Source organism: Puma concolor, chromosome C2, assembly GCF_028749965.1.
Source record: "Puma concolor isolate L17-30 chromosome C2, mPumCon1.1.hap2, whole genome shotgun sequence".
Lineage (NCBI taxonomy): Eukaryota > Metazoa > Chordata > Mammalia > Carnivora > Felidae > Puma > Puma concolor.
The window spans coordinates 85793567-85819154 of record NC_141675.1 but is presented as its reverse complement, the minus strand read 5'-3'; the positions used below and the strand labels follow the sequence as shown (position 1 = coordinate 85819154).

The 25588-nt window shown below is 46.3% G+C and overlaps 2 protein-coding genes across 7 annotated transcripts in view; both read left to right on the top strand.

The window, feature by feature from the left end:
• LSG1 (large 60S subunit nuclear export GTPase 1) overlaps window positions 1-9543 on the top strand; it is a 35898-nt gene extending 26355 nt beyond the window's left edge. The window contains exons 11-14 of the mRNA XM_086675043.1: window positions 1742-1865; window positions 4421-4500; window positions 6042-6215; window positions 9081-9543. Of these exons, the coding sequence (XP_086531169.1) occupies window positions 1742-1865; window positions 4421-4500; window positions 6042-6215; window positions 9081-9260 (558 nt within the window). The 3' untranslated portion in view covers window positions 9261-9543. The remainder of the gene's footprint in view (window positions 1-1741; window positions 1866-4420; window positions 4501-6041; window positions 6216-9080) is intronic.
• An 11896-nt stretch (window positions 9544-21439) lies between these two features.
• The window catches only part of TMEM44 (transmembrane protein 44), a 36593-nt gene continuing 32444 nt past the window's right edge, over window positions 21440-25588 (top strand). For 3 of the 6 annotated variants that reach the window (XR_015240220.1, XM_086675041.1, XM_086675040.1), the window contains exons 1-2: window positions 21440-21803; window positions 24835-24961. Coding sequence is in view for 5 of the 6 variants with exons in the window: in XM_086675041.1 (XP_086531167.1) it covers window positions 21667-21803; window positions 24835-24961 (264 nt within the window). In the remaining variant the exon portion in view is untranslated. The remainder of the gene's footprint in view (window positions 21804-24834; window positions 24962-25588) is intronic. The other 3 variants (XM_086675039.1, XM_086675037.1, XM_086675038.1) reach the window with 3 other exon arrangements.

The window sequence follows — 25588 nt, the reverse complement described above, 5'->3', positions numbered from 1 at the left end:
ATATCCTTTCTGCTTTACAAAGACTGGTTGTTACGTGTACACTAGGGCTTCAAGTTTGTTTTGGACTTGGCTTTGCATTGGATGTATTGAAAAACCTGAAACACTTAACAGTAACTTGCCCAAGTTTATATGTGAGGTAGCATCAGGATTGCAGAACCTCATGTCCTGAGTGCAGCTGTGTCGCCTGGAATCAGTGGAAGAGCCCAGTCTTGGATCTCAGCCCCAAGTTGCAAACCTGAATCCTGACACTGCCATTTGACTATTTGTGTGATAAGCTTGCTTAACCTTCCAGAAACTCTCTTTTCTGAAAAGTGCCAGTAATAACAGCTCCTTCACGGTTGATAAGACCTGAATGAAGAGATATACGTGTTTATGGTTTGAAAGACTTCATACTCTTAAAATGTCAATTCTTCTCAAATTGATACATCAGTGCAATGCAATGCAATCCCAATCAAAATCCCAGCATGCTTTTAAAGTATGCAAATAGGCCTACCAAAAAAAAAAAGGAACTCTGCTGCTTCCCAGCATAATGAGTTAACTTATGTGAAGCACCTAGGATAGTGTGTGACATGAAAAAAATATTGTTAAGAACCACAGTGTCTTAAGATCTTACCCTACTTACAAGCCAACAGGTTAGTCTGTTACTGTTCCGTGGATGCTGGAGGAAGATAGGAACGAGACTCCGTGAAACTGACATGCCAATTTGTTAATTTATAAGTAGCGTGAAGTTTCTGGCCCTGTAGAGTTCTTGACAAGATTCTTCATGACTGCCCTGAAGGCCACCGCATTTTATTTACCCCAATTTGATTTCTCTTCCTGTAAGAAATAATGAGAAAGAATTCATCTGCCAGGATTGATAAAATACAGTATATCGCTAAAATAGAATAGTATATGGTTGTTAAAAATACTGCACTAAGTCTGCCTGTGGTAACCTAGGTAGATCTCAAAAGATCACATATACGGTGTGACACCCATTTCTGTAAAAATTGTCACCTCACAGAACAGTACTTTGCATTAATAGATACATGTGAGTGTAAAAGTGGGAGAAGCAGACCGGCGGAGGTTTGCATTTGTAATACAATTTTTAAAAAAAAAAATTTTTTAACATTTATTTATTTTTGAGACAGAGACGGAGCATGAATGGGGGAGGGTCAGAGAGAGAGGGAGACACAGAATCTGAAACAGGCTCCAGGTTCTGAGCTGTTAGCACAGAGCCCAACGTGGGGCTCGAACTCACAGACTGAGATCATGACCTGAGCCAAAGTCGGGCGCTTAACTGACTGAGCCACCCAGGGGCCCCTGTAATACAGTTTTTAATAGACGAAATTGTTACCACTTATTGATAGTTGGGAACACAGTTGTTACATTATGTATGCTTTTCTGTATATTTTCCGTTTCTGTTTGAATTAATAATCGGATGTGTATTGAGCATTCATTACAAGCCAGATAAGGTTGGGTTCTTTGGAAGCTATGAGCATGAATCAGCCATGGATCCTGCCCTTTCTGGATTCGGTCTCGGGGGCATATGGGGCATGTGCATGAATAGCCGGTACAAGGCAGAATGGTATTTAAAGAGAAAGCATTTGAAAATTCATGAATAACTGTACTTCTTTTTTGGAGACATAAAAAGGCTTCGGTCATAGGAGTGCTAAAGTACCATGGTCTCAGAATTAGAGGCATGTGTCAGAAGCCGTGGTGGGGAGGGGTCAGTTCAAGGTAATGGATTCCTTGACAAGCTTATGTTTGCCAGAATATTCCGAGATATGTTTTAGAAGCTACCTATGGCATTAATATCATAAAGCCTAGAGAGGATGAAGATCCCCATCGACCTCCAACATCAGAAGAACTGTTGACAGCTTACGGATGTGAGTTGTGATTTATTTTAAAACATGAACAATTAAATGGACAAAAAGTGGGGTGCCTGGGTGGCGCAGTCGGTTGAGCGTCCGACTTCAGCCAGGTCACGATCTCGCGGTCCGTGAGTTCGAGCCCCGCGTCAGGTTCTGGGCTGATGGCTCGGAGCCTGGAGCCTGTTTCCGATTCTGTGTCTCCCTCTCTCTCTGCCCCTCCCCCGTTCATGCTCTGTTTCTCTCTGTCCCAAAAATAAATAAACGTTGGAAAAAAAAAAATTTAAAAAAAAAAAAAAAAAAAAAAAAAGGACAAAAAGTAACAACATGGTTAATGAGAGCAACTATTCCTGCAGAGATAGAAATTTACATTTTTCCTTAGTATTTGTCATGTCATCTTCCAAGGTTTGTGCCTTCGTTGTCTCTGTTGGCCTTGCCTCCAGCTACCTGGTCTCCAGGTAGCTGCTTTGGTGGTGGGTTCAGAGAGCAGCAGTAAGGGAGGGGAGCTGACTGCTCCGTGAGTAGCATTTTACTTCAGTGTGGTAAGTGCTTTCTGGAGTTAGAGGAGGAGATGCTTTGAATCCCTTGCCTCTCCTCAGGTCTGCCCTTTGCTTTCACTATAGCAGTCAGGCCCTTCCCTGTTGAATGCCTAGATGCAGACTGTTGAAAGCTCCCACAGAGAGCACCAGCAAGAGCCAGCAGTTGTCACATGCCTCTAAGAAAAGGCCCTGAGGGCATTCACTGTTTAGAAGATAACCAGGTATAGACACGATTCAGATTGAGGCTGTGCTGGCTTTTTCTGGAGTCTTCTCCCAAACAGGAAAGAAAAGGGATGTTGGGAAGAAAATGAATATGCTGTCAGAGCAGGTAGGAGAGTTGTGAGGGCAGCATTGGAAGGGAAAGCCCTCAGATTGGGACGTTGCTGAATGTGGTCAGGGTAGGGACACAAAACAGCCTCCCTCCCCTTCCATCAGTCCCTTGGAAACCTTGTTTGACATTAACTTGAACTTAGCTTAGTTGAGAGACTTTAAAGAGGATAAATATTAAGCATTTGTGATGAGACCGGTGTAGTCACAAAACCACGTAAGAGACCTTAAAGATCACTCCGCCTCTCACCTCTTTTTTTTTTTTAAGACGAGTAATCTGAAATCAGAGCATGAAATGACTTGCCTACAGTGGTGTGGTGTCTGATCAGTGGCGCATAGCCTGAGTTTCATATTCCAGACCTCTCTCCAGTAGTGGGCTTCCACCAGACTTTCCATTTGATTGGACTTCCAGATAAAACTAAAAGTAATCGTTTTTTAAGATTTTTCACCTAATGCTGATAAAATCAGAGTAAGGAAAAAGCCAGTTTGTAAAGATGGATGACCACATACGTACAGTTTCTAAGATCATTTTGCAGGTCTGTAAAGAATAGTCTCTGACGGCACCTGGGTGGCTCAGTCGGTTGAGCGTCCAACTTCGGCTCAGGTCATGATCTCACAGCTCATGAGTTCGAGCCCCATGTCAGGCTCTATGATGACAGCTTGGAGCCTGGAGCCTGCTTCCGATTCTGTGTCTCCACCTCCCTCTGCCCCTAACCCACTCACTTTCTGTCTCTATCTCTCTCAAAAGTAAATAAACATTAAAAAAAAATTTTTTTTTTTTAAGAATAGTCTGATGGTTCATAAGACATTGCTAAATAACTTTAATTTGCATATCTTTACTAATGAAATGGAACATCTGTGCATATGCTGGCCATTTCTGTTTCTTCTGGGAATCACCTTTTTCTATGCATCTTTTGTTCTTTTAAGGATTTGTAGGACTTCTTTGTGGTGTCTTTAGCCCTATATATGTTAACAATTTTAACAGACTTTTTCCTTTTTGGCTTGATGGTGTTTGGTGTTTTACTTGGGAGGGCCTTCCCTATCTTAAAAGGATAAAACTATTTTCCTGTAATGTCTTTTTTTTATGTACCTTTAGATTTTTAATCTGCCTACGTGTTTTTTTATGTATTGTGCGATCTAAGGTTCTAACTATTTTCTTCTGAACTGAAAGAGCCAATACACAGCTACTAAGTGAAGGAGCTATTTTTAACCCAACCCGTCTGCCAAAGGCCATATTCTTAACCACTAGGCTCTGCTACCCCCCTAGTTGAGTTACTATTAGAGGGATCTTTGTTGTATGTTTGGGAAATTGGGCAAACGCATAGATACGTTATTAAACAAGAAGACTTACTATATTGCTTTTGGTTTTGCTAATTGTAGTGACGGCATAGCATTCTACAGGTGGCCTCCGTATGTAAATGTTTAAAATCAAGAGATGAAAGAAATAACTGGAGTGGAGAGAGATTGAATGTGTGTGTCAGCCCTTGGTGCTAGGCTATCAGAACAGTGTGGTCTGTTCACCCAGATTGTCGGATGTCTTTATAATGCTACCAGGATGTCTTCTACCATGACAGTTGCTTTTTAAAGCTAGAGAGTAAGGATGCGTAGTTGGTGTGGTAATGGACTAAAGTTCCTTCACCTCAGTTGTCTTCGTTGTGATTTGCCGTCTTCTAACTTCAGTTTTGCACAACCCATCTCTCCTCACAGATATGCGAGGATTCATGACTGCGCACGGGCAGCCAGACCAGCCTCGGTCTGCTCGCTATATCCTGAAGGACTACGTCAGTGTAAGTGAGTCCAGCTCCTCGATGCTCTTGAGTGAGCAGGCCTCCTCTCATGGCGCCTAGACGCCAGCAACCTGTTGCGTCACAAAGGAGGGATTTTCTCGTTGAGGGTGTATTGTAATTGGCAAGATCCAGTGTTGGCAAGGTTGGCGCGGGTCTTCTGCGGGAGGAGATCCGCAGCCTCGGCGTGGCTTTCTTGATCCGGGGGAGTTGGCGTCATGTGAGCCAGAGATGGAACCAACAGCACAATTACGAGAGAGAAAGCTCTCTGCACATTGTCAGCAAAAGTGATAAATGCGTGCCTCTGGCTTTGCCATCGCCTGCAGCTCCTCTTGCAGCTGTGTCACAGTCCTCCTGGGAGCGGAGCGTCCGTATGCCGTTCTCCCTGCGCTCGCCCGGTAACGGTACTCACAGCCCTGCCGAGAATAGTGCTGTTTTCGGTGCATCGTCTCATTAAAGATACATAACGAGTCTGTCCACATCACAGATGAGGACGTGCTAAGTTTTGGGTTTTCCTCATCAGTAAAATAGGAATGAAGAGTAACTGTCTCAGGAGATTATTATGGGAAGTAAATGAGAATAACGTGTGTGTAGAGACACACACACCACTAAGCTCAGTGCCTGGTGCATGATTAGCCCCCAGTACTTGTTATGTATTAAGCTTAATTCTTTCTGCAAGCAAGCATCTTGGGTCTCCCATAATAACTGGTTGTGAGGATTCCCTCTTCTGAATGCCACATCAGCAGAGCTCTTGGAAGCATAGGAGTAAAATTGAACATCCATACTCTCTTGCCTTCAGTTCAGGAAGAAAGTAGTTAATCAGTAGAGTATTTGTATGGATAAATTATTTATTCATTTGCCATTTATAAAACTGTAGAAGATGAGTTACAAACCACAGTTTATAGAGTGTTTATGGTGGGAAGCAGGAAATTTGCATCCAGTGAGCAACTGCCCAACATCTGCATTAGTATAATCCTGCTGTGCAGTTGTGTCCTGATTTTCATTTTGGAAAACGCTTAGCCTAAGTATAGTCACATAAGTGCACCGAAGAACACGAGTAGAAATGCAAACAAGGTAAAAAGGAGCACAGAGGAGAAAGATTTCCTCCTGGTCTGCGGGCTGTGGGCAGGCTAGGCCTTCAGAACACTTTAAAGGTAAGTCAGTGTATTCATTAGGACTCTCCATTTGCAGGTGACCAGAAGTCAGCTTGGTTAATCGAAAAGCAGGAAGGGGCACCTCGGTGGCTCTGTTGGTTAAGCGTCCAACTTCGGCTCAGTGCGTGATCTCACGGTTCGTGGGTTTGAGCCCTGCGTCAGGCTCTGCTGACAGCTCAGAGCCTGCTTTGGATTCTGTGTCTCTCTGTGTGTCCCTCCTCTGTTCACACTCTTACTCTCTCTAAATAAATAAACTTTTTTTTTTTTTTTAATTGAAAAAAAGGAAGCTGGTCAGAGGGTGCTTGGCGGAGATGTCTTTGAGGGTTTTTCTTTCTTCTGGGAGAACACAGACAACACATGATGTGCTGTTAACGCTTCTTGTCTTCGTAGGGTAAACTTCTGTACTGTCATCCTCCTCCTGGAAGAGACCCTGTGACCTTTCAGCATCAACACCAGCGACTCCTAGAGAACAAAACGAATGGTGGTGAACTAAAAATACATCCAGGCGGAAATAAAAAAGCAAAACAGATTGAAAATGTAGTTGACAAAAGTTTTTTCCATCAAGTAAGTTTTAAAGTTTTTCTTTAACTTCTGGTCAGCATATATTATATAGCAGTTCTATTGAAATAACCATTCACATAGTGTAAAAGCCACCCTTTGCAAGTATAGTTCAGTAGTTTATAGTATATTCAGAGTTGTGTAGCCATCACCATAATTTCAGAACGTTTTCATCGCTCCAGAAAGAAACGTTGTACCCATTATCAGTCACTCACCGTTCCCCACTCTCCCCAGCCTTTTCCAACTACTGATCAGCTTTCTCCTATATAGATTTGCCTATTCTGAACATTTCATATAGATGAAATCACCCACTATGTAGTCTTTTCTGACTGGCTTCTTTAACTTGGCATAATGACTTCAGGGTTCATCCATTTATCAGTACTTTATTCCTTTTTATTGCCAAATAATATTTCATTGAGTGGATATGTCACATTTTATTTCTCATAGATGGAATTTGGGTTGTTTCCCCTTTCTATTATAAGATAAATGACTTTTTTTTTTTTTTTTTTAGTTTTTTTTTTAATGTGTATTCATTTTTGAGAGAAAGACAGAGACAGAGCGTGAGCCAGGGAGAGGCAGAGAGAGAGGGGGAGACCTAGAATCTGAAGCAGGTCCCAGGCTCTGAGCTCTCGGCACAGAGCCCGACGTAGGGCTCTAACTCATGAACCATGAGATCGTGACCTGAAGTCAGATGCTTGACCGACTGAGCCACCCGAGCATCCCCCCTTTTCTATTATAAATAATGCTCTGAACATTCATGCACAAGCTTTTGTGTGAACATAGATTTTCAGTTCTCTTGGGCATATAATTAGGGGTGGGATTTGCCGGGTCATGTGTTAACCACATGTTTAACATTTGAGGTACTGCCAGACTTTGGAAAGTGTCTGTGCCATTTTACATTCCCACCGTCAGGGTATGAGGGCTCTAATTTCCTTATATCCTTACTGGTATTTATTTTCCGTGTTTTTTTACTTTAGTCATCCTACTATATGAAGTGGTATCTCATGATTTTGATTTTGATTTCCCTAAGGATGTTGGTAATCTTGTGTGCTCATTGGCACATGTAGATCTTCTTTGGAGAATTACCTATTGTTGAGTTGTAAGAGTTCTTTATAAATTCTGATAAAAACCTTTATCATATTTATAATTTGCAAATATTTTCTACTGTTTAGTGGTCTTTCTGAGCCAGTACATTTTAGTAACTTTCATTGTTTACATCACAGCTACAGTTTATATGCTGCACTTTAAACAACAAATTTAGGAGCACCTGGGTGGCTTGGTCATTTAATTGTCCACCTTCGGCTCAGGTCATGATCTCACGGTTCATGAGTTCAAGCCCTACATCGAGCTCTCTGCTGTCCACGAGCAGCCTGCTTCGGATCCTGTCTCCCTCACTGTCTGCCCCTCCCCCACTCACATGCACTCTCTATCTCTCCCTCCCAAAAATAAACATTTAAAAAAGATTTTGTAACATAAGAAAATAAAGAAAACTTATATGCAGAACAGTTAAATCCTATAACTGTACTTAATATATTTTTTAAATCCTTTTGTGACTACTACAGCCATAAAAGGGTGGTAGGGGGAGGGGGTGTCATCTGTATCCAGAGTGATTTCTTTCTGTATTTATATGATGCTTTATTTGTGTGCCTCACACAGGCCAAGCAGATAGTGCTATCCACCACTGGGGCCATTGAGGCTTAAGGAGGCAAAGTGACTTATTCAAGGATACTTGTCTTAAATGGCAAGGCTGGGCTAGAACTTGATTGTTGTGGCTCCTGGTTTGAATTATTTCCAAGTCTGCCAATATTTAGGAGGAAATTTACTGATAGGCAGAAAGATCATAGGTTCTTCCTTGGACCTACTTCTATTAAGACAATCATGAAATACTGCTTTGCACTTGCAGAATCGTATGGGATTAATTTTATTTTTACTAAGTAAACTTAATTGTTCAGTTTTTTGTTTCATTTTGCTCTACTTAAATAAAATCACAAGTTTACAGAAACTTTTTTGAGCACTATTACATGTGGATACTACACTAGGACCTAGGATATCAAAAGGAAGAAAACATAATTACTGTTTTCAGGGAGATCACATTCTAGCTAAGGGGAGATGGGCAAGTTAACAAGTAACGTGACACGTTAGGTCTAGGGCAGAAGTATAAGTCAGGTACTTTGTGAACCCAGACTGGGGAGCAGTTCCCCCTTGGGGCCGGGAGGAGAGTAGGTGAGTGAACGCCACAGACAGGAGGTGATATCTAAGCTGGACTCTAAGGGCAAATATAAATGTACTGGTTGGAAGGAGTGGTGAGGGCGATTCTCCAGGCAGAGAGGGAGTAGCGTGAACAAAGGCATAAAAAGATGGGAGTGTGGATTCTGTCAATAAGGAGCCCATGTTGTAAGTGGTCTTGTGTACCCGCTGAGGGAATATGAACTTGGTTCCCCAGGCTACAGGGAGCCATCAGAGGTTTGTGAGGAAAGAGAGGTACGTGATTGTTAAACTCTAGTAGAAGTGGGGAGTGTTGCAGTGTTCCAGTGAAAGCTAATGAATACCGGGACTAGAACAGGGTGGTGGAGAACAGTGGATAGGTACACCAAATGCTAGAGCCTGGAGCCCACAGAACTTACTGGCTGGCTGTATGTGGTAGATGAGGAAGGCAAAGGGAGTGCTTGCTCAGTGGCTAGCTACAGATAGTATTTGAAGCGATGGGACTACGCAAAGTGAAGGACAAAGAGAATGCACTCAAGACAATGCAGAGAAACTTAAGAATGGGTAGAGAGAGGAGCAGTGAAGGGGGTGGAAGTCCTCTGTCTTGGAGTTCTCCATAAATAATACTGTGCTTACATCTCCCATACTGCTGTCTTCACTTCCTAGGAAAACGTGAGAGCTTTGACCAAAGGAGTCCAGGCTGTGATGGGCTACAAGCCAGGGAGTGGCCTGGTGACTACAGCTGCTGTGAGCTCTGAGAGCAGGGCTGGGAAGGCCTGGAAAAAACATGGCAACAGAAATAAAAAAGAGAAAACTCGTAGACTCTATAAGCACCTAGATACGTGAACTTGGGCTGCAGTGGAAATGGCATCTGCGTTGTGCACCTGGAGAAGAAACAGAAGCTGCTCTTGGCCGTGATGCTGTGAAATGGACCCTGCTTCTTGTGGCACGCAGCCACACCAGACAGCCAGTATCAAGACGCAGGGGCTCCGTGGAGCACCGAGTCTAACACAGTCATCTTGGAGCCCCAGAAACTGTCCTGTAGAAGGCTGAATTTGAGATGGGGGAATGAATGATTGAATGTTTGTGTAAACAAATACACATGCATACTAATTTGTAAGTTGGGTTTTTTAAAAAATAAATAAATAAATAAAATTAAATGGTCACTAACAGACATTTTATTGGTTTAGTAGATACACTGCCATTTGGACATTTCGCATTCTTTAAACAGTTGCAATTTGCCAAAGCATGACTGGGATTTTAGATGGATTCTTTTGAGAACATTATATAGGTTACTGATTCTCAACCTCACATGCATACCCAGCAGTCCCCTGGTATTGCAGAAGGCACATCAGGTCTTGGAGTGAGGGGGCTAGCAGATGTAGTTTTTAAAAGCCTCAGAGAGCCCAACCTTCTATTGAAGATCCCTGTCAACATGAGCCACTACTATAGAAGGTAGTGTGTGTTTTTCTAAAGCTCACCACAGGCATGAGGAAATGGGCAGATGATCAGCTAGTTTTTGTTTTAGGTATAGATGCCTGATCTCCTTAGTACTTAGGACCATCAAGAGTGAGACAAGGACGGTTTACCTTTTATAGTACCATTCCTGTTTTAGCCTCTCACTTTACTTTTGTCTCCCTTTTTCTATGAGCCTCATTATTCCCTTAACTCAGATCCTTTCCTTGTGTTGTGTGATAGATGTTTTTGGAAATCTAACGGACATTATGGATGCCTTCTCCAGAAAAATGCACATGCCCATGAACAGTCTTGTGAAATGTATCAGAAGATGACAGACTCGCGGTTCGTCCACAGTTTTGCCGTTAAGCCTTGCCCGATGTGGCCAGAGTATATTTAAGATCTATTTGAAAATGTGTTCCACCTGGGGAATAAAAAATATATACTGGTTTATTCAACAGATAGCACCTTCTGTGTGGCAGGAAAGGCACTGGAAACCGGGGACAGCAGGAGTAGGGCCCTGATGCAGGAAGTTAGCAAGAGCCATCACACGGCCTTAGAGCCTGTAAGGGGATTCTGGAGGTTTGCTCAAAAGCGGTGGGTAAGCCAAGGAAGAGTTTATAAACAGGTAAGGAATTAGTGTTCTAGTTCTTCATTTGAATATCGGGTGAAAGGTTATTCCAGATCAAGCCTGAGGCAGAGCTAGAGAGGTTCCGCGGTTGTGTTCATCCATCTGCAACAATCTACTTCTAGTTCTTCCCTTTGATCTGAGGAAAGGGACAGTCTGAAAAGCCCATGGAAGAAGAGGAACATGCATCAGCATGTTAAAGCCTACTTTGTTCCATTCACTGAAGAACAGGCACGGTTGTCTGGGAGAAACTTCCATGCTGAATGGACAGAGCATGTACTGATTTTGAATAAGTTTTGCTTTAATGATAGTGTAATAGCTAAAACATGAGACTTCTTAGAAAAAGTAATTACATATGCTTCACGTTCCTGATTATTTTTGTAACAGTTTTATTGAGATATTCACATACCATGCAAGTTCACCAGTTTTAAAGGATACAATTCAGCGGTTCTTAGTATATTCAGAGTTATATAACCATCACCACAACCGGTTGTACATTACTGCCACAAAAAACCCAAGACCCTTTAGCCAGTGGCCCCCAATCCTCCCAATCCCCACCCCCCCAGCCATAAGCAAACCCTAATCTACTTTATATATGGATTTGCCTATTCTATATGTTCATAATAAAGGAATCAAGCTATGTGACCTTTCGTGACTGGCTTTCACTTAGCCTGATGTCTTCAAGGTTCATCCATGCTCTAACATCTCTCAGTATTTCATTGCTTTTTGTTGCCAAATAATACATTCCACTGAATGGATATACCACATTTTGTTTATTCATTCATCAGTTAAAAGGCATTTGGTTTCCACCTACTGTCTATCATGAATACAGTGCTGCTGTGAACGTTTGTGTACAGGTTTTTGTGTGGTTTTTAATTCTTAAGTATATATCTAGGAGTGGAATTGCAATATATTTAACCTTTGAGTAGCTACCATACTGATTTTCAGAATGGGTGTACCATTTTACATTTTCCATCAACGGTGTATAAAGGTTCTAGTTTCTCCGTAGTTCTGTCAACACACGTTACTGTCTTACTGTCTTTTTATGTTTTGGCCATCCTAGTGGGTATAAAGCGATATGTCATGGTTTTGATTTACATTCCCTTGATGCCAAATGACGAGCATCTTCTCATGTGCTTATTGCCCACTTGTAGATCTTTGGGAAAATGTCTATTCAGATCTTTTGTCCATTCTTTTTTTTTTTTTTTAAATGAGGATTTCTTTTATTTTTTAATTTTTTTTAATGTTTATTTTTGAGAGCGAGAGAGACAGAGCACAAGCAGGGGAGAGGCAGAGAGAGGGAGACACAGAATCCAAAGCAGGGTCCAGGCTCTGAGCGGTCAGTGCACAGCCCAACGCGGGGCTCGAACTCATGGACCATGAGATCATGACCTGAGCCAAAGTTGGACGCTTAACCGACTGAGCCACCCAGGCATCCCCTCTGTCCATTCTTTAATGGAGTTATTTATCTTGTTACTGAGTTATAAAAGTTGTTTGTACACTCTAGGTACAGGTCCCTTAGCAGATGTGTAATTTGCAAATGTTTTCTGCCATTCAGTGGGTTGTCTTTTCATTTTCTGACAGTGCCTTTGAAGCACAGTTTTAATTCTGGTGAAGTCCATATGGATCCATTTTTTTCTTTGGTTGCTTGTGCTTTTGGTGTTAAATTTAAGAAACTATTGGCAGATCCAAGGTTATTAAGATTTACCCCCGTGTTTCCTTCCAAGGGTTTCAGAGTTTTAGCTCTTACGTTTAGGTCTCTGGTCTAAGTTTTCATATCTGGTGTGAGGTAGAAGATGGACCAACTTCATTCTTTTGCATGTGGCATCCAGTAGCCCCAGAGCAGTTTGTTGAAAAGACTAGTGTTTACCCACTGAATTGTTTCAGCACCTTTGTCGAGAATTGAACATAAATGTGAGGGCTTATTTCTGGATGTATGCCTTTGGTATTTAACCTTCATGAATGTGCAACAGTTGTGAAGAGCATCCGACTCCATCTTCTAGCAAATATTTCTGGTAAGAGATGTCTCTCTGTGTAGATGCTCCACACCCCTCCATCCCTTAGCCACTTTGAGTTCACCTGCAGCCCCAGGGGACGGTTCCTGTGCGAGCCCTTCCTCTGCAAACCCTGTATTTCCTGCGTTCCTTTCTCCTGCACCACAGGAGCCTGCTCGCTGTGCACACAGGGCAATCTAGACGGGCTGGGGATTTAACAACCCCCGGAGCAACCCCCAACTGGTCAAGAATGGGGGCTGGGTGCTAAGTGCCCCAGCTTCCCTGTCACTTGGTGCATACACTGTACATTTTCCACACTAGATCCTTCATGGAAATCATCTCACTAACTCGCCCGCTGCCCTCCTCCCTTCCCTCACTGTCCACTCCCTCACTTCTGCTTCAGGGGGTTGCCTCCCAGATTAACTAAATCTAAGTCCTCTGCTTAGAGTCTGAAGAACCCAAACTAGGACACCCCGGAGGGTGTCTGTTTTTAAGTATCCTCACCCTTGTAGCGAGGAGTACGGTAGACTTACAAGTTCCGGCCATTAGCATGATCACTTTATTGTTTTGAAATTTTTCCCCCAGCATTTTATTACAAGAAATATACTGCCCTTTTAAAGTAGAACCTGCTATACATCTGTCCTCCGTCTCCTTTTCAGGAAGTTAGGAGGAAGTGGAGGTTTCTGTCAAGACATCAATAGCAATATAGGTTTTCTTGGCGGGCAAACTGGGAAATGTGGCCACAAGCCAGAAATCGACCTAATGCCACCCCTCTAAAGTCCTTGTGGAGCAGTGAGGAAAATCATTCAGAATGTCCACGCCTAACAGTTTGTTGTCTGTTCTGTTCAACACACCATAGACCAACTGAGGGTGAAGAGAGGGCCACACAGGAAAGAACTTGCTATCAAAGGCTCCAATATGAAGGGAAAACAACAATTCTGAGCAATCCAAAAGCGAAGGGCATTATGTAAGTGAAGAGTGCCCAGTGCACAGAACACTGAATACATAAGTGTTCTGTTGAAGTGTGATACGTATACAGAAAGAACACAACTGTGAGAGTATAGATAGCTGACTTTCACCAACATACTGATGCAACCGGCACCTTGACTGAGAACACGGTTAGCACTTTGTACCTCCTTTCAGCAAAGACTGACCACCCCAAGGGCTACCGCTGTTCTCACCTTTTCACCACGTTTTGTATGATACGTAAGCAGACTCTACCGTATGATATGTAAGCAGGCTCGGTAGGTGGAGGGTACAACTCTTGATCTCGGGGTTTGAGTTCAAGCCCCACGTTGAGTGCCGCGATTACTAAAAATAAAAATCTTTAAAAAAATTGTTAAAAAAAAATCTACAGCGTGTACTCATGTATCTGGCTTCTTTAATCCAACGTGGTGAGGTCCGTCCACAGTCTTGCATTTGATAAATAAATCATTGTCACCGCTGTAGGGTATTCTGTGGTGTGAATATGTCACCATTTATCTGTTCTATTATTGATGGACATGTAGACGTTTTGCAGGTTTGTGGTTTCTTACATTAACAAACCGTATTTTGTAGAACAGTTTTAAGTTCGCAGCAAAATTGAGCAGAAAGCATAGAGAGTTCCCATATTCCCCAGTCCCCACGTATGCACAGCCTCCTTCACCCTCAGCATCCCCCACACAGCGGTGCATTTGTTAACATGAACCTACACCGGGGCGTCTGGGTGGCTCAGTGGGTCAAGCATCCGACTTCGGCTCAGGTCACGATCTCACAGTTTGTGAGTTCGAGCCCCGCGCTGGGCTCAGTGCTGACAGCTCAGAGCCTGGAGCCTGCTTCGGATTCTGTGTCTCCCTCTCTCTCTCTGCCCTTCCCCCCGCTCCCCAAAATGAATAAACTTCAAAAAAAAATGTAAAAACAAAACAATGAACCTACACTGACAACATTACTCTCCAAAGGGTTTTGATTTTTAAAAATAGCGCTGCCATGGATACCATAATAGTGTGGTCAAATAGAACTTACTACTACAATGCAAATAAATCTATAATCTGTGCTATCCTGTAGTTAACTACAGCCAAGCACTTAAAATGTGGCTAGTGACAACTTCAGAAGTTCACTGCTAACAGTCAGGACTTTTAACTCCTTCCTGACCCAACAATCAAAGGTCAGAATGGTGGGAGTTTTTCAGGAGAGTGGGGGAAGAAGGGTAGATTTCATATTTATAACTTCTACATCTTGGCTACTTCTAAAGCAGGTTACTAAAAGTATTAAAACACCATCTTTCGTGTGAATTGTAAGGCACTGAGTTTTTTGTTTTTTTTTTTTTAAAGGATTCTTGAATCCATAGTAGTACTCTAAATAAGGAGAGGCAGGGCAACTTTTAAACAAAAGCACCTCAATGAAACAACGTAGAAGGGATGACGGAATCACCATTTTGGAACCATCAACAAAATCATGGATTCCAGCAAAGCGCTGAGACCACTGACGGAAAGGTCCTTGGGGGGTGGGATAGTGGCCCCCTTTTAAAGTATCACCCGCCGCTTTATTCAATGCCAAGGGAAAGTGCCTTTTACAATGGAGCGATCCAACAGACACTACCTTAAACAAGTCACCAAACTCTGTCACCAGTGCTATGCCAGTATGTTCTGCACCGCCTGATGTGGTGCAACAGGAAGTCCACAGGATAACCCTGTGCTGCTTTTGCAGAAACATTTCGGCTCAATCTAATCATAAGAAACCAATTAGACAATTCCAGATTTGGAACATTACAGAACACAAGGGACCGGGACTAAAGAGACACAACTAAATGAATGAACCCTGAACCAGAAACACACATACACACTCTATATATTTGACATTCTTGGAGCGGCTGAGTAAATTTTACCATGGATTACACAGGTGATAGCATTGTATCAGTGTAACAGAAGTGTGGCGAGGTCGAGAACACTGCTGGAGATACATGCTGAGGCACTGGGGGTAAGGTGTCACAGCTGCCACCTCCAGTGGTTCCACCGGAGCAAGGGACAAAACAAATGTGGCAAAATGTCTGCGGCTGGTGTTAGGTGGGTAGGTAGGTAGGTAGGTCCTAGGTGGTTTTCACCTTTTTGTGGTTTTGAAAATTTTCAAAATAAACAGTAGGGAGTGGGGAGGGGTCATAGAAGTAGACAGTTAAATTCCAGAAGGGCTCAGGAGCCATTCAGGAGAACAGACAGAACTGTACTGGGAGATTAGAATCAAATAGGGACCACAAGCTCCTGTCTTTACTCTGTCTTGGCTGGCTTTGGGGAAGCAGGTTAATCCAGCTCCCTTACTGGCCCGCATGGAACTTGGCAGGATGCCGATTTCCTTGTGAATTGTAAACTGTGGTGAGAACACACATTTCTTTTAACTAATTATTTCAATGCAAGTATTCAAGTACTGAATTCTATTTAATTGGCTTTTTAAAAGGTGAGTAGCCTGGTCCGCCTGGCTGGCTCAGTCAGGAGAGCATGCAACTATGTGTCCCAAGTTCCAGCCCCACGTTGGGGGTAAAGATTATGTGGGGAAAAAAAAAAAAATAGGGCTTTCCTTGATGTAACATTTCAACATCTGTGCATTCCATTAGCCCTCACCCAACTTCTAGCATTGTGAAGTAAGTTGCTTTCAGCAATAGGATGTTATTAATGAAGCATTCGAGGGTGAAAAAGGTAAAGAAACTCTCACAAGATCAAACAGTAAGCTGATGATAGAGTTTTAAATAGAACCCAGGACCTCTGTGCTGACAGCAAGGAGCCTGCTTGGGATTCTCTCTGCCCCTCGTGTGTGTGCTCGCTCTCTCTTTCTCTCTCTCTCTAAATAAACTTAGATGATGGATGGGTGGGTGGATGGATGGATACATAGATGATTAACTAGGTGGGTAGATAGATAGGTAGATAGAAGATAGAACGAACCCAGGACCCCACCAGTCCTACCACCTGCTTCTCTCATGATAATCCAACATGTCCACAATGGGATTGATTCAGATTTGGAAATGCCATTATTTCAAAATGCATTCTCAAAGAATTGATTTCTCTATACTTACAGCAGGTAAATCAAACTGGCATAGAGCCTTTTTTAATGTTACCAGTTGAGTAGTAGCCACAAACCCTTCCTCTAAATAACACATTTTATAAGAACATTGGCAGGAGGTAGCGTGTCCTCAGAAGCAAAAGCTGTTGAGCTGCTGGTCTGTGCCCCCAGGTGGCCGGGACCTAGGGCCATGGTTGGCCAGCAGGCTCCCACAAGGACAGGCCAGGCTGATCAGCCCTTCCTTCTTCAGGACAATGCCTGTGGGCTCAGTGCCTCTGCCAACAGGAAATGCCTACGAGCTGTGGCCCTCCTGTTAGCTTTTCTTCTTGGCAAACTCTGAACCATGGCCAAAGAAACTTTAGCTTTAGCGTTGGGGTGGGGCAGCCACCAAGCCTCAGAGGAGCCTGCTAAAGGAACTGATTCACTTCCCGAGGGCCGACCACGGAAAAAGCCCTTTGGAAGGTCCTGGCAGAATTTGGGAGGGGTCCTAACTCCAGGAGGGAGGGGAGTAGATTAGCACATACAATCCTGAGTGTTCCCCACCGGATGAAGAGCTGGTGGGTGCCGGCAGCCTGCCTCTCTCGCCCCACATCCTCCCTCGCTGCAGGACCTCTGCCATTTGCAGGCATCCGCCAGCCAGCGTCTTCCTGCCGCCAGGACAGCTTTCCAAGATTGCTGCCGCACTAATTGCCAAAAGCAAACTTGTTCTCCAAAGCCCAGCTCGTGGGTTTCTTGAAAGCCCTCCCAACACCCCCCCTACAGACACACACAATGGTAGGGGCCACCAAAGCTTTGTAAACATGCTCTCACTACAGAAGGGCACTGTACCTTTTTACAGCCTATCTAAAAATCAATTCATTCGGTAACTATGTTCCTTATTACGTGCTAGGCAGTGAGTCAGGTGCTGGGGTACAGATCTGAGCTCAGCAGCCCCGGCTGAAGACTCTCACAGCGGGGTTGAAAGACAACACCTGCCACACTGTAAGGGGTGCCCTGGTTGAGGAGGAGCACAGGCCCAGGGGCTTGTGCCTGTCCCCTATAGGACCAGGACACAGAGGCAGCCTGGGCAGGGAGGACAGCAGGTGGAGGCGCCTCGGGAGGGAAAATCACGAGTCTGGTTGTAGACGTGTTCAATCGGACATGCGAGTGGAGATGTCGAATAGGCAGCTGCGTATATGAATCTAAAGTCTGGGAAGGAGGTCTGATCTGGAGATAGATACTCGGGAGGCACAGGCACAGGGGCGGTATTTAAAGCTAGAAGTTCAGATGCTTCAGGCGTCCGGTAAAGAGAAGAGAACCAAGACCCGAGCTCTGTGTCTCCACGCCATTAGCTATTCATATTTTCTTTGAACCATTATTATTATTATTATTTTTTTTTTAGTGGATCAGAGGTTCTTCCCAGGAAAGACAACAGCAATAATAACTTCCAGATGCTTCACCTCCAGGGTTTCTACTAATCCCAGTTGCCCTGACAGAGGCACTATCATCCCCACTTGACAGGTAAGAATACACAGTTGCAGAGGACCCATGCTTTGCCCCAAGTCACAGCTGCGAGGAGGCAGAGTGAGAACTGCAGTTCGACTTGCGGGCTCCGAAGCGCCCATTCTTCCCATTGCATTTTTCTCTGAGCCAATGTGTCCAGTGACTGGCAATGGCTCCCCACACTTGTCCAAGCCACCAAGGGCCGTCTCCACAAGCCCGTGTTCCTCGTATGAATCTCACAGGAAGCTTGCGGGAAGGCAGTTTAGTAGGCTGAATGATGGCCCCCCAAAATACAAGGTCTTAATCCCTGGAACCTATAAATGTCACCTTCTGTGACATCCGAACTCTTCACAGACGTGATTAAGGATCTTGAGATGGGGTGCGTAACATAAATTACCTGCGCAGGTCACAAGGGCCGTCTTTATAGGAAAGAGACAGAGGGAGATTTCACACACACAAGACAAGAGGGAAATGTGACCACGAGAGGAAGAGATTAAGTGACGCGGCTGCCAGGCAGGTAGTACTGGAAGCCACCAGACGCTGGATAAAGAGAGACAATGAAGAGATTCCCCTTCTGGGGTCCCCGGAAGGGATACAGCCCTGCAGCCACCTTGACCGTGGTCCAGCGAACGTGATTTCAGAATAGGGAGAGAATACATTTCGCTTATTTTAAGCTGCTAAATTTGTGGTAATTTGTTAGAGCAGCCACAAGAAATGAATCCATGCAGATTCCAAGGACACACGCCCAGAGAGTTGGATTTCGCCGGGCTGGTTTTTGACAGGCAGTCAGAGCGATCCTGAAACCATGGTCCATGATCTATGGACCACACCCCTTCCAACTGCTTTGGGAGGGGGCTCAGGATTTAAATGCTTAAACTAGGGGGTTTATTCTGGGGTCTAGCCCTCCACGAAATCCACAGTTGAATTTCAGAGACTATAAATTCCTAAAAATTGTATGAACACTGTGTGGGGGTGCATACATGTTCATATTTTTCAGGGACGAGGTCTTCCTCAAATTCTCTGAGTTCACCGCAAAGGCTGAGAACTAACCACTCTGAGGAAAAGCTGTCGAGGTGCATAAACCTGGTCCAGGGTGTGGTGGGAGGAATGAAGCAATTTTTCATTTATTTTGTTTTTTGATGTTTATTTTTGAGGGAAAGAGAGAGCATGAGAGGCAGAGAGAGAGGGACCGAGGATTCGAAGTGGGCTCCACACTGACAGCACAGAGCCCGACGCGGGGCTCGAACTCACGAACCACGAGATCATGACCTGAGCCAAAGTTGGACGCTTGACCGACTGAGCCACCCAGGCGCCCCAGAATGAAGCCATTTTTAAATTGGGTCCAACCTCCAAGGGCTTATACTGAGCCTGAGGGAGAGGAAAGTCATCATAAGTGAATCAAATTAAATGGCGGTATCTTTAAGTCTCAACAAAACAGAGCATAAGGTAGCCCTGCCTAGGGCCTGGGGAGAGGGTGACATGAGACGGGGAAGGTGTGTCCTCATTTCAGCGAGATAGTTAGTGCGATGGATTATCTTTCCAGAATAGTAAGTAGGCAACGTCACTAGAGAAACCGGGGAGCTGGGCAGTCACAGGTCAGTATCCACAGGTCGGCTAGAAGAACCCACAAAGAATCAGCAGGCAGGGACTTCAGGGTACTTGGTTATCATCTATGAGACACTTGGCTACTGTATTTTTCCCCCTTTTTTTAAAAAAAAAAAAAAATTTTTTAACTTTTATTTATTTTTGGGACAGAGACAGAGCATGAAAGGGGGAGGGGCAGAGAGAGAGGGAGACACAGAATCAGAAGCAGGCTCCAGGCTCTGAGCCATCAGCCCAGAGCCTGACGTGGAGCTCGAACCCACGGACCGTGAGATCGCGACCTGAGCCGAAGTCGGACGCTCAACCGACTGAGCCACCCAGGCGCCCCTGTATTTTTCCGCTTTTATTTTAACCTTTCAATCTTGTCTTCGCTGGTATTCATTTTGTATTACTTTATCTTATCATCATTTTTACATTTTAATTTTGGCCCCTTTTGTCGAATAACCTATTTTAATTTTACCTTTACTCGTTCTTTTGCTTGTTCAGTGTCACTCTCTCTCCTACTGGACTGTTAGCTCAATGAAGGCAGGGACTTGTCTGTTTTTCTCAAAAACGTGTCCCCAGCTCCTCGTCTGACAATGTCTGACAAATTATGTTTCATGACCAAAAGCGGTCATAACTTTAAAAATAAATGAAACAGTAAAATAATGTAGCCCCTTTAGAAGAACAGTCTGGGGGCGCCTGGGTGGCTCAGTCGGTTAAGCGGCCGACTTCGGCTCAGGTCATGATCTTACGGTCCGTGAGTTCGAGCCCCGCATCGGGCTCTGGGCTGGTGGCTCAGAGCCTGGAGCCTGCTTCCGATCCTGTGTCTCCCTCTCTCTCTGCCCCTCCCCCGTTCATGCTCTGTCTCTCTCTGTCTCAAAAATAAATAAAAACATTTAAAAAATTAGAAATAAAACCATTATGCTAGGTGAAAAAAGCTCATCACAAAAAGTTCACCTATTGGATGGGATTGCATTAATAAGGAATTTTCCACAACAGGCAAGTCCGTAGAATCCTAAGGTAGATTTGTGGTTGCCCAGGGCTGGGAGTGTGGAGAAGAAAGTTAACCGCTAATGAGTACTTGCTTTTTTAACAAGTGATGAAAATGTAAAATTAGACAGCGGTGGTGGTAGCACAACTCTGGATACACTAAAACACTGTACACGTTAACAGGGTGAATTTTATGGTATATGAATGAGATCTCAAGAAAACTGCTGTTTTTAACAACGAAAATAACGAAATGACGGGGTCACCTTTTTTAAGCAAACTTACTAAAATCAACAAGGACATTTTAAAATTATAATAGCTTGTTTTCAAGAACAGCTCTGCCTGCCAGGACTGTGTGGCAACGTGGCTGGATGGGACAGCATGACGGCCAAGACCACTGGCCTCCTGGGGGCATCTTCTAGGGTGACTTCTGGAAGTCCGGCTTGGGCGACTAGAGTGGGGGTGGAGGGTGCCGTTGACGCCTTCAGACCAGAGAGTGGGAGAAGATGCGTTGTGGGGGGAGGGGGCTGTATCCTTCTGCCGCCCCCCCCCCCGCCCCCTTTCTTTTGTACCTTTTTAAGGATCAGACCAGCCGCTCACGCCCGGGATCCCCAGCACCCAAGAGCTGCGTCAGGCGCGAAGCATGTGTACTGTTCGGCTCAGAAAATGGGGCGCACTAATGGGCGGACAAAGCGCCTTACCGTGGCCGGGCAGGTCACGGTATTCGGCCCTGGCCGCCGGGAGACCGCAAGGGGTCTGCGAGCGGCGCCGCCACCGCTGTCGGGGAGCGGGGGCTGGGGCCGCAGCCTTTGTGCCGAGGCCGCTCCCAGCTCCCGCCGCTGGGGGGCGGCCTCCGGCCCGCCGACCCCCGACAATAGCGCGCCGGGTGGGGAGCCGCGCGGTCCCGGAAACTTTTCCCTCGCGCCTCCGCCGCCGCCGCCGCCAGCGCCGGTCTCCCGGCCGCGGTCGTGCACTGGGCCGGGGCCGCCGCCGCCGCCGCGGGGGCACCGGGCCGGGGGAAGGGGGCGCGCGGAGGCTGCGCCCCGGCGGGGCCACGCGGGAGGCTGGGGCCCGGGCCGGGCGGAGCCAGCGAGCCATGGGGGAGGCGGCCAGCCCCGCGCCCGCGCTCTGGGACTGGGACTACCTGGACCGCTGCTTCGCCCGCCACCGCGTCTGCATCTCCTTCGGCCTGTGGATCTGCGCCTCCTCCTGCTGGATCGCCGCCCACGCGCTGTAATGGGGACCGGGACCGGGCGGCGCGGGGGAGGGGGCCGGGTCTGCGGCGGGGGGTGCGGGGCGACGCCTCCCGCCAACTCCCTCCTGGAAACCTGGAGGGAAGGGGGCATAAAGGGGGGAGGCAGGAGGCAGGAGGCAGCGCGGTGCCAGGATCGAAACGACCCTTCCGCTGTGGACTGAAGTCGTATAGGACTTCTTTCCGGATTCCGTGCACAGGGAGGGGGAGGCTGGGCTGTGGGCCAGTAGGAAGAGGCCGGGTCGTGAGGTGCGTGGAGCCCTCGAAGGCAGCCGCGAGTCCTGGGTTCTATTGTCACCCTTTCCCCATCGACCGGAGGTGTGAGCTGGGCAAGCTGTAAAGCCTCAGAGCCTCATTTTCCTCACCTAAACGGGGTTAATAACTGATGGGACGGATGGCAGGATTAAATGAGTTAGTTTCCGTAAAGCTCTTAGTATGTGCTCATTAAACATCCTTATTATTGCTCCTGTCCTGCCACCAACCTTTGGCAGAGGGCAAGGACCTTGGACAAGGCTCTTGGCGTTTCTGGTCTCCCTTTACCCCAGGCCCTCTGATCTGGGGAGGGGGACTGGCTGTGATCTGACTCTGGCCAGTACCTGGAGCCATCTGGTCAGGTGGTCACCATAACCTGGGTTCTATGAAGTCTGGCTAAAGATGGCCTCCAGGTCTTCGTGCACCCTGTCCCAAGCTGGTGCAACCCAAGTATTCCCTGGCAGAGGAGAAAGGATCAGCACCCCGGGGGAGGTTGGCACCTGCTCATCTTAGGCACTCTTAAGATGATATTTGATATTGTTGCAGAGATCTGGCAACCCCCCTACCCAGTCATTGGAACGCAAATGAAAAGACACTTGGAACACTTAACGTGGGCCTAGTGTTGCATTTATTAGCTCATGTCTTCCCTGCCACAACCCCACGAGGGAGGGACCGTTATTACTCCCATTTACCCCCCGAGGAAGCTGGAGGTTCTGACAGCTTTACTAACTTGCCCTAGCGAATGGAAAGAACCGGACCACCAGACCCTTTTCGAAAGGGGCAGACTTGTGAGGATTAAACTGTCCGGATCAGAGGTGGACACCAACGAGCCACTCTCTGTGCGTTATCTCATTTGGTCCTCACAGCCGCCCTGAAGTCAGCAGTATTAGACATTTCCTGAGCTGGAAACTGAAGGTGGGAGAGGTTAGGTAACTCCGTTGAGAATGCCCAGCCAGTCAGTCTGATGAGAGCCGAATCTGCTTTTTCAGCCTGCCTCAGTCTGGACACACCCATCTGTTGTCAGGACTTTGCCATCCCTGAGCCTCCTCTTGTCCTTGGGGAATGTGTATCCTCTGAGCTGTGTGTGGCCTGGGGTAGGGTCAGCCCGGATCCCTGACCCGAGGGCTGGGGAAATGGCTAAAGAACAGCAGGGTACAGAGAAAGCCTCCACATGTGAAGCCAGAGGGTCGGCCATTAGCTCAGCTGGTCACCGTCGGCCTCACTTTTCTCCACTCTCTAATGGGAGGGTTGAAATAAACTATTTCTTTTCTTTTTCTTTTTTTTTTTTTAAACCTTTGTTTTTTTGAGAGACAGAGACAGAGCATGAGCAGGGGAAGGGGCAGAGAGAAAGGGAGTCACAGAATCTGAAGCAGGCTCCAGGCTCTGAGCTGTCAGCACAGAGCCCGGCGCGGGGCTCGAACTCATGAGCCGTGAGAGCATGACCTGAGCCGAAGTCGGACGCTCAACCGATGGAGACACCCAGGCGCCCTGAAATAAACTATTTCTAATCTGAATCCAACTCAGAGAGTCTCTAGAGCCTTCACGCTTAGGCTTTGAATTGGTGCCAGGAGCCCAGGGCCTAGATGAAAGGTTGCTGTTCTCACTGTGAGCTCTGGGCTTCGTCTGGCAGATCAGGAAATGTTCTGGAACCCAGCAGCCTTCCATCCCCATCCCCTGCTCCCAAGGGCCGACCCTCAGAACCAGGCAAACAGTCTAACCGTGAGGAGTGAGTACCACCCTGTGGTTGATGGAAATAAAACAAGAAGTGCAGTTATCCCGGCCCAGATATGTAACATGGAAACATCTAGAACAAAGTGTTTCTGAGATCCGATCAGGTGTTTCTGAGAGACCTCTGACTCCTTCCATCCTGTTGTGCCTTTCTGTGCTTGTTCTAGGGGAGTGGGGTGGGGCAGGAAGAGGGGAATAAGGGAGAGAAACCAGCAGTGGGCGACTCTAGGGAGAGGTCAGCCCAAAGTGCCATGGCATCTTCAAGGAGTTTTGCTCTCCGTGTATGTTAAGAACATGCTCGGGGCGCCTGGGTGGCTCAGTCGGTTAAGCGGCCGACTTCGGCTCAGGTCATGATCTCGCGGTCCGTGAGTTCAAGCCCCGCGTCGGGCTCTGTGCTGACAGCTCAGAGCCTGGAGCCTGTTTCAGATTCTGTGTCTCCCTCTCTCTGACCCTCCCCCATTCATGCTTTGTCTCTCTCTGTCTCAAAAATTAATAAACGTTAAAAAAATTAAAAAAAAAAAAAAAAAGAACATGCTCAACTTGACAAGGGCCAGCAAAAGCACAGCCGCCCCACTGCACACATGAACTCCTTAGCAGGATTTCACTTGAATTGAAAAGAAACAAGTTGCCTTTTTAATTTAGGCAATTAACTGTACTCTGCAGTTAACCACAGTGATTGGGTTACTTTTATAACCCACAAGCTTCCTTTCAAAAAATAAAACCCCATAGCTAGTTTGTTAGCATTGAGTGGTGGGTCATGAACTTGAGTTGGCCAGATTTGTAGGAGGAAAGAAATGCCTCTTCGTTAGGGAGGCAGGTCTGGCTCCTGCCATGGGCTGGTTCTGGAGTCTTTGATCCTTTATTTTCCCATCTGTAAACTAAGTTCAGAAATACCTGCTGAATATCTGGGGGAGAGAGTGCCTCACGAGGACACAAAATCACAGTTGCCCTCTGCAGACACCTGCATTGGGAACCCACTCATGGCTCCCGCGTTCCGTCCATACCCATCCACACCCCCGTCTGTCACCACAGGCTTCTCTATCTGAGGTGTACAAAGAAATCCGGACGGGACCAGTCAGCGCTGTGCGCGGCATGCTGCCTCCTGACCAGCCTGTGTGACACCATCGGAGCGATTCTGGCCAGACAGCTCACGATCCAGGTGCGTAGGGCCCACAGGGTGACAGTAGCTTCTGTCTAGTTCCCTCGCCATTGAGGTACGGTCTCACCTCATGCCCGCGCCCCTGTTGGTCTGTCTGCCCCTGCCCAGTGCCCCTGCCCTGATAGCCACAGGGCTCACTGCTCACCTCCTTCAAGTCTTTGCTCAAAAGTCACCTTCTCGATGAGGCCTAACCAGAGCACTCGGGTAGACTTGTGCCCTCCCTCTACCGCAGGTGCTCCGGACTCCTTCGTCCTGCTCCGTTTTTTCCCAAAGCGGACCCCCCCCGCCCCAATACACCATCTATTTTACTGAGTGTGTCTGTTGCTCATTGAACTACTAGTGTGCCAGTTCTCCGGGGGCAAAACTTTGTATTCACTACCGTATCCCCAATCCCTTAAAACAGCAGCTGGCACTCGTAGATGCTCCATAAGTAGCGATTGTTGTGGTCATTGTTTTTAGAGCCTGGAGCCCAGCCTCAGTTCAAACAGGGGTGGCTGAGTGCTTTCCCAAGTGGTAATGCAGGCCTTGGGGCAAGTGAGAAACAGTTTCAAGCTCTTCTGAAGTCTAGGCCCTCAAACCTGTGTAGATGGGGCCTGTCCCAAAACACATATCCCAAAGGAATGAGCC